Source organism: Corvus brachyrhynchos, unplaced genomic scaffold (genome assembly GCF_000691975.1).
Source record: "Corvus brachyrhynchos isolate BGI_N302 unplaced genomic scaffold, ASM69197v1 scaffold279, whole genome shotgun sequence".
Taxonomy (NCBI): domain Eukaryota; kingdom Metazoa; phylum Chordata; class Aves; order Passeriformes; family Corvidae; genus Corvus; species Corvus brachyrhynchos.
Window position 1 is genome coordinate 4,387,656 of NW_008246060.1, and position 8,664 is coordinate 4,396,319.

Below are 8,664 nucleotides of genomic sequence, written 5' to 3' on the forward strand. Positions count from 1 at the left end.
AGCCTTTGCTTCTGTGCCACCTTTGACTGCTCAGCTCTCTGCTGTCTTTCAGGCTCTCCTTCTATCTTTTCCTCATTCTCTTGACTACAGCCCTGAACCACGGTATTGCTGAGAAGCCCAAGGCCAATTCTGTTGTAAAAAACCTGCTTTAGTAGAAACACTGGTATGGGTCACGTTGCCAATGTATCTTCCTCTTCCAGGGGACATTTTTGTGGCAATTGTGTACAGAGGGTAAAAGCAAGGGTTAATGCTCTGACAGACTGAGGGCAGGGGATTAAGAATATATTGTATCTGCTGTTAGACAGATCTTCCCGTTCTTCCTCTATTATAATTATGGTTGTTATTACAGCCAGTTGTAGGGCATCTAAGTGAAATTCATCCAGAATATAAATGCCTGAAATTGAGGAGGAAGGCAGAAGACAGTGAGATTTCCAAGTGGAGATGACCTTTGTTGCTCTCTGAGCTCAGACTATTTTTGGCAGGAGGCAAATGAAGCGAGAGCGTGCCTTGGAATGAAGGCAGAGCAGCTGCCAGCCCCTGTAATTAGCCAAAAGGCCTGTGGAGTGTGGACAGGAGGCTGCAGAGCACGTGGCTTCTGCCATGGCACTGCTGAGTCCGGAACAGTGCCTGCAGAAATGCAAGCCAAGCCCAGATATTGCAGCAGGGAAGGCCCTGAGCCCCCATCTGGGGCTGAATAGTCACAGGGTGACTGAAACAGGGTGCACAGGGCTGTGAGAGGCTTTGGAGCAGGAGACACAACCCTCGGCCTGCACACGGGACTGATTCAGTCCTCACCAAGGGCCTCCAAACATGCTTGGATGTAATAATTACTCAGGGTAAACTGGAGCTTTGACGACCCTGAATTGCAAGAGAATGACTCAAATACACAATAATGGATTTAATCATTTACGTATGTGTTTAGTGTAGTTGTAGAGGAAAAAGAATTACTGCAGGCAAGGTTTCTCTGGCAGCCTCTGGGTTAGTGCATCTATTGCATCTCTTCATAGGTAGATTCCAGGCCTGCCACAAGCCTATGTGCAAAATATTTTCTACTGATAATTGAAGTTGAGTGTGACAGTTTTTTATGAAGACTTGATTTTTTGTTTTTTGTTTTTTGTTTTTTTTTTACACTCAGACCATGTAAGAAAGGTAGTCAAGGAAGCAAGACAATCAAAATGCATTTGTCAGAATTTTTACTGCAAATATTTTTTCTCCATGATATTTAATAGGAAAATTGCATTTAATTTTTGTCAAAGCAATGCATTCATTGATATAGGCTGGCTTGGGGATGCAAAGAATGAATATATTACAGTCAGGAGTTACAGAGTCATAGAGATGAGCTCGATATCAGAGGCTAGAGATGATAAATCTTTCTATGGCAAGATTCCTCAGTTGCTGCTTTCCTCCATGGGCAGTAGCACAGCAGTGTATTTGTACACTCCCCAGAAAAGCCAGATCCAGAGCCAGTTCCTGGCCTGAATTTTGTCTGTTTCTAACCAAGCACAGTTTCTCTGTAGGAACGAAACCAAGCAAACATGTGGGCAATAGGGGAAGATGTAGTTCAGCCTGCTTTACTGAAGGAGCTATACATCAGTTCCACTGCTTTTTCAATTTCTTTTTGCCTCCATTCCTGTTCAAGCAGTGAGGAATCTGTTTCTCAAGAGTAGTCTGATTTGTGGGGTCTCTCAGTTCCTCATTAGCTGAATGAGTTATGGAAAGTAGAAAACTCTGGGACTTGAAAAATGATGTGTGCTTCTTGTGAGGCATTTTCCATCACTTCTGTGCTGAATTTCAGGAGCATTTTAGGTAACCAATCTATTTCTCATGGGTTCTCTTGGGCTATTTTATGTCCATGCATATGAGTTTGTTTCACAGCTCTGTTTTTAATGTTTGAATGAGACAAGAGAAGAAATAAAGCACCCCACCTTACACAGGAGAGGAGATGTAAGTGTAATTATCTAAGGTGTTTTTTTGTTCTTCTGCCTTTAAATTTTTTGTGTCAGCACGGTTCAAACTGCAGGGCCTTTGACTTGGAGTGGTGTAGATTTTGATAATAACCTTCATTCACTCACTTCAAAGCTTTCCTTTAAAACCTTCAACATTTTTTCCTGGTCTTCACAACTTTGCTGTGGTATCTGACAGGGATGCCAGATGGCCCAAAGAGATAAACATCAAACAAGTAGAATGTCCCTGCCTCCAGCCCTTTGATGGTCTCTGTGGTGACAGCTCGCTGGAGGTTTAGATCATAGAAGTACTTGCACAGCACTTTCTCTGATCTGTGCCGAGATTCAGGCCCGGAGCACCTGTCTGCACTCTGCAGTTCCCCCCAAATCTGATCCTCTTCAATCCTTTTCCTGTACACACAGTACTTGCTCTCTTCTTGTGTTCCCAGCCAGGCAATGGTCACAGACCTGCATGTTCTCAGTTTACTGAAGGATTTGATTTTTAAGCTCTCTGGAAGCAGTGGGAATAAGGGCTTGTGGAAATGTGGGGATGCCTGTACCTTCACAGAAGAGTTAGATTCCTCTGTGGACCTCAGCTGCACCAAATAGGTGTCCAGCAACTTTCCCTTCAGGGACAAATACCTCAGCCCAGAGAGATTTTCCGATGCCACTGTTTTGCCGTTCCTTGTTATGTGAACCCGTATTTGGCCCCGACACAACTGAAAGGTGAAGTGGATTTTCTTGTGCCTCGCCTGGTACTGCAGACTGTAGAATTTCTGCTTTTTCCCATCCAGGACCACATGAATCACTTTGCCATCTTTCAGCTCTGTCACCTTGGGTTCAGGTTCTTCCAGGGTCCTGGCGAATGTCCCAGTGTATGCGGCGCTGGCATTTGTGAGGAGGTTGACAATAAAAACATCAAAGTAATACTGAGTGCTGGGGCTGAGATTGGGCACCGTGTAAGTGTTCTTGGTGCCCATGCACACCTGCCTGACTTCCCCACTGCTCACTTTGTTGATGATGCTCAGTTCACTGTTGGACAATATCATCACCTGCTGTGGCTCCAGAAGGTATGGAGAGAGGGACAGAGCTAATGTGGGTGGCAGCTTCATTCCAGAGGATCTGATTGCTGTCTCAGCAGCACATAAGCTCTTATAGTTGTGCTTTTCATTAACCAGGAGACAGTACTGGATGCTTTCCCTGTGCTGCAAGACAGAAGGGCTGTGTTTCCAGGTCAGAGTCACCGTTGTGTGGCCAGTGCCAATCACATCTATGCGTGGGTCCATGGGAAGCTCTGGGTAGAGGTGCCCAGACGTTGTGTCAGTTGTTAAGTACACGGTGATGTGCGTGTCTCGCTCGGTGGATAAGAACTCCAGCAGGTAAACGGCAGAATGGGAAGACATTCCCATGTAAGTCTCTACAGAATTTCCCTTGTAGTTGAAGATGGTGGACACCGTGCTTGGAGCCTTCTGAGATTTTGAGACCTCTTGTGTATCATGGTCACCTGCAGGCAAAAAGCAGACTTGTAACTTCTGTTTTAAAAGATGTGAAATAAAGCACATCATACAAGTTTTATTGTTAGGGAACATTGTATTTTCTTCTTGAAAGCAGCAATTATAACTAAAAATATGTTTTAGTAAAAATAAGTTGCTACTGGCAATTTATTAAAATAAAATTTGAGGAGCTGTTATTTTAGCAGTGCAGCTGTAGAATTATGTTTTCAAAAATACTATAATTATGAAACCACAACTTACAAAAGCTTGGCTTGTATTGTGCCTGATGCCCCTACAATTTTCTTCTTCTATTTGCTGTCTCTTAGGGTACTTTTCTTTAAGGAGACTCATTATTTCTATGATAGGTTCTTTTCTTTGGATTAGTTTTAGGCTGTTGTCTCACGAAGAGGGAAAACTTATCAATTCAAAGGAGTAGAATTTGTTCTCATCAGTCAGGTGTACTTGCTTAGGTAAGAACTTGTTAATGGCAGCTTTTAGATTTTTAATTTGAAAAATTAATTCAAAAAATCATGCAAGAGAAAGGAATTGCCTTTCAGAGTAAAGGCAATTTATTACCCACTGCTGTGGTAGGTGTGGCAAGAATAAATGGCTAAATCTTCTCTGCTTCACGTGGGGAGCAAATGGTTGTCTCAAGCAGCCTAAGCCACAGAAAAATGACTGAGGCAGCAGCGGGAAGTTTGGCCCAGTACCAACACTTACGAAGTTGATCTGTTTGTGCAGCCTGGAGGACCTGCAGTTGTTCCTCTCCCATGTTTCACCCATAGGGACAGGGTCAGTCCATGGCAGCTCACAGGAGAGGGAACAATGGCATGTTTGGGCTTGTGGGAAATTTCCTATAACACAGTTATGTATGAGTAACTTATGCTTTCTTTGCCTCTACTTAGGCAGACCAAAGGCCTTACCTGGTGTTGCTTTTCCTGGGAAACCTGGTGGAGACTTGTAGACAAGTATCCTCCACTCAATGGGAACATCACAGGGAGTCACTGTTATTGAGAAAGGGGTGAGGACCCTGCCCTCTTCCAAAACAAAGTAGTACCTGTGAATGTGGATAGAAATAGAGGGAAATGTATCAGGGAATTCAAGTTTGCCTGAAACTCCTTGTAATCAGCCATTCTGATGTGGGCCACTGTGCTCTGGGTAGAAATGACTGTTCTCTGGGGTGTGTCCACACAAAGGGATGGTGAATGTCTGCAGCCTTCAGATGCAGAATGAAAACATGCTGTGGAGTTTTTTCCTATTCCACAAGTATTTGCTAGAAGCTTTATCCATTTAGCTTAGGCAGTATCTTTCCCTCTGAGGTTTTTTTTTCTTGCACTTCAGGTGAACATTGTATCTTGTCCTTAGCTGGTTATTTTGGATGACGGATGTGATTTAGCTGACTGCTGTCTCCATAACCACCTGTTGGTGGTTCTACCTTAATTACCTCATGTGCATGAGCAGTACAAAGTGACATCAGTCTCCTTGGTCAGGTTTTGATTCCTGCCTTAAAAAAGCCCAACCTCCTGTCTTGCTCTGTTTTATTTCTGTTGTTTTTATACAGACTGTACAATGTTTGGACTTGGCCACAGAAATGTTTGGATCTGGGTGCCTCACTCTGCACTGAAATGAAGGCAATTGGCAATTCAAGGGTTTTTTTGTTGTTCACCAGTGAGACAAGCCTAGTCGTTATGGATAGATCCTGTCAGCCTGGAGGCCTGGCTTACTTTCAGGGTATGGCTACTAGGCCAGAATGAAGCTTCACTGGAATCAGTTCCACATTCTCAAGTCTTTAAGCTAAAACTTGTGATCTCTTGTGTTTCTGTTTGCATGACTGGGGTTCAAAAGAACCTTCCTGATCATGCTAAACTGCTTCCTAATTGCAGTCTTAATGTTATGCCACAAGAGCGTAGAAAAATTCCCTTTTCTTTAAAATTTCAGTACCCCTTTTCCTTTAATGAGGAGAGGTCCTTATTCTGTTCCTGGTCACATTATATAACATGTGCCATGTTCCAGTTTTTCTGTGCAATGCATATGAAGACTGAGCAATCTGGCTCACCCTCTGCTCCATGACCACTCGGGTGTATGTCAAAATCTGTATTTGCTGCTCTCTCTCCAAAGTGCATCTCTTCCCAAACAAGTAGATTGATCTTTGCTGCCCAGATGCAGTGCCAGTTGTAGTATCTAGGTCACCTACATATCTAGGTATGGCAGAAGACTTTGCAGATGGTCTAGGAAGGTGAAGAATGTGGAATTTCCACATGCAAAGCACTTTTGATCTCAGCAAATTGTATTGCCATTCAACAAAAAGACTTTTAGTGTGCAGGACAGTGGCAGAAGTTTTCCAGATGTCTGTGTGGCTATTCTGCTGATTTTTGGGGTAGTTAATTTGCTAGGTAACATGGTTGTATTTCACCATGAATGTAGGATGGCTGCTGTCTCTGCAGACCTGAAGCTGGGCTGTTTGTGACACAACTGTTTGCTGCTGGAGCCCACCTGTCCTGTATCAGTTCTGCTGCTTCTCTGACAAACAACACAGAAAGCTGCTGAAATGTCTACAGGAAGCTAAACCTCATCTCAGAGGCTCATTCCATATCCTGGGCAGTGTAATGACACTTGAGGAGTGGGGCATTTTTCTGGCAATTCAGTGTGCACAGACAGAGCCCTGCAGGTGCAGAGGGATTCTTGGCTTGCACTGGTAGCATGCAATTATCAGTGACATGGGGAAATATCTGGGAGTAGCAGTGGCTGATTTGCTCTTACCTTTTGGGTATATCCTTCAGCAGGTGAACTGTAGTTTCCTTACCATCTGCCAGTATCAGGGAGTGGTAGAAATTGAAGAGATTGGTCTTGAAGCTCTGTTGGGAACTGGTGGTGGCTGGTTTTGTAGAATGGCACAAAGAAGTTGCCATGAGAAGATGGAGAGGAAGATAAAGCCAGAACCAGGACATCTTCAGTACTGCAAAGTGAGATGACAAAAGTGAACAGAAACAGCTGCCACAGGAGAGAAAGTAATGTGACCCTTTCTTTCTGTGCCTTTCCTGGTATTTGTATCCCAGTAATCCCAGTAAGACAGGCATTCAAATATAGTGCCAGTCTCCATTTTGCTAAATTGTTTAAAGTTCACAGAAATATTCCTCAGAGGATCTCTCTGCAAAGATTTAATTGCAGAAACTATGAAGTCTTTGATTATAGGAAAAAGTATAGTCAATGGAGCACAAGTTCAACATCACAGTTATTCAAACAAATCTTTTTACTGCTTTCAGAATGAGTGAAGAATTACATTTAAACGATTTTTTTTTCTAGTTTGTGGCATTCACTTACTAAATTTCAAGGCTGAGCTATTTGTAATGGAACTGTCCCTTTAAAACTCACAGGAGATTAGTACATCCCAACCATTGCTGCCCTTGCTGTTCTATCAGAGATCATTGAATTTTTATTTTGTCCACTGTGATTGTAGGTGCGTGTAGATAAGAGGATCAGTATAACTTATCCAGAGCTGTGTAAGATACTGTTTGGTCAAAGGTGGAGAATCCTGGATAAGAATCCCTGAACTGGTACTTAGATTTTAAGCTCTGTGTATCTCATTTGGAAGAAGGCTTTATCACTGTAGGGCAGTAATCTTGTTCTTAGAGTTTTGTATTGCCCATCGTTCTCATACCTGCACCACTTTCAGCCTGTCTCAGCTTTTTCTGCTCACTGGAACTATTACAACTGTATTGTATTCACTGTGGAAAGAGATTTTAAAAAATCAGTTATGTCCCTTTTTTTTCAACAGGCCTTATTATCAGCTTGGAATCTATGAAAGAAAAGCACAAAACCAGTCCCCAGCAAATACTGGCATTACTTAAACTGGTGTGAGCATTGCCCAGAGCTGCACAGAGGAGGAGACTCCAGTTAGGACGAGAAGTTTTGACAGTGCACTATGTGCAGTTATCGATTATGCTTACAACTCTTTTGTCTGCCACATGCAGTTTCAGAAAGTATGAAAGTGGAAAGGGCATAGACCTTTAATGCAGGTGCCAGCTGTAGCTCAGGGATTTGGAAAGCAGAGGGAGCTCTGTGAGCGAGATCCCTTTTTTGAGGAAAAAGTAGCCTATTGCATCTTAGAAGCAGCAAGGAGCAAAGATCCTGGTTAAATCTGATTATTGGTTGGTGGTAGGAGAAAACATACAGGACAAAGGCTCAATTCTTAAGAGATTTTTATTTCTTTCTGAGATTAGCTCTTTCCCCATAGTGCCTGTGAAAGTGGGGAAGATCTTAGGCGGTCAAATCTCCAGTTCAGCAGACCCGCTGTCCATTGCGGTTAAAGTGACTTTATAAAAGGACCCCTTCCTTTTAAAATCCATTTCAAACATGCACATTTAAATATAGCATTGAATACATCTGTAGGTTTTTATGTACAGAATCTGGGATTCCCATAGTCAAGCACATCTTTAGTATCAGTGAGATGATTATGGAAATTATTATTACCAGGTCATCTGAATGTCCCTCTCAACGTCCAGACAAAGTTGGTTTATTCTCTTCTTGTTTGTAATATTTTAGCACCTGGTTGAATGCAGGCTTAAACAACCATCTGAACAAGTTGAAAGAATAGTTATAATTTCCAATCAATTCTGTTTTAATGCTCTTAGAGCTTTTCCTTATGACTCTGAGTCACTTTGCCACTTTGTTATTCTTGTAGTCTAATTATAGCTAACAGATTTAAAATATAACCCCAAATATTTTGCTTTACCTTTGACAGTGGAATCTGAGTTGCTCTGTGCTTTGGAGAGGATTTAAAAAAAAAGTCTTTCTGCTGTTTAAATGACAGGATCTTGCAAACCACACTGATACCACAGCAGCTCAGCTTTTCTTGTCCAGGAAAACAAACAAACCAAGCGATCAACAAACCTATAATCAGCTTATCCCAAAGAGAGCATCATCCTAAAGGTTGTTTTCACTCAGTTACGCAAACAATATATTCTCAGACCGTTGGAAATACGTTACACAAAAAATACTGTGCTTACCTATTGTGTTCCTGGTCAGATGATCCTCAGACAACTTGCTTTCTTTGCCAAAAAAGCATAAAAGAACATAGACTTTTCAGATCTCTTTAGGCAGATGAAAATCAAAACTGTGCAACCAGTTTAACAGGACAGGACTGATTTTTCCATATGGCTCCTGAACAGACATAGCAACTAAAATGCTTGCAGTCCTTCAAGAAAAGTAAAAAAAAAAAAAAAAAAAAA

General features: G+C 42.2%; 1 protein-coding gene across 1 annotated transcript; it reads right to left on the reverse strand.

Moving 5' to 3' along the window:
* Positions 1-1,176: 1,176 nt before the first annotated feature.
* LOC103623652 (protein NDNF) lies at positions 1,177-8,658 on the reverse strand. The gene is made up of 4 exons (XM_008642777.2): positions 8,443-8,658; positions 6,197-6,392; positions 4,360-4,493; positions 1,177-3,447 (listed from the first exon to the last, which is right to left on the reverse strand). Exons 2-4 carry the CDS (start codon positions 6,382-6,384, stop codon positions 2,096-2,098), a joined length of 1,674 nt encoding a protein of 557 aa, XP_008640999.1. The 5' UTR covers positions 6,385-6,392; positions 8,443-8,658; the 3' UTR covers positions 1,177-2,095.
* Between the last annotated feature and the right edge of the window lie 6 nt (positions 8,659-8,664).

Bases quoted from the DNA above. Each gene is read 5' to 3' on its own strand.
- LOC103623652 (XM_008642777.2), bottom strand. From the start codon at position 6,384: ATGTCCTGGTTCTGGCTTTATCTTCCTCTCCATCTTCTCATGGCAACT. The intron at 4,494-6,196 runs GTAAGAGCAAAT...CCACATTCACAG, and splicing joins CTGAAGGATATACCCAAAAG to GTACTACTTTGTTTTGGAAG. The intron at 3,448-4,359 runs GTAAGGCCTTTG...TTTTGCCTGCAG, and splicing joins CCCAGGAAAAGCAACACCAG to GTGACCATGATACACAAGAG.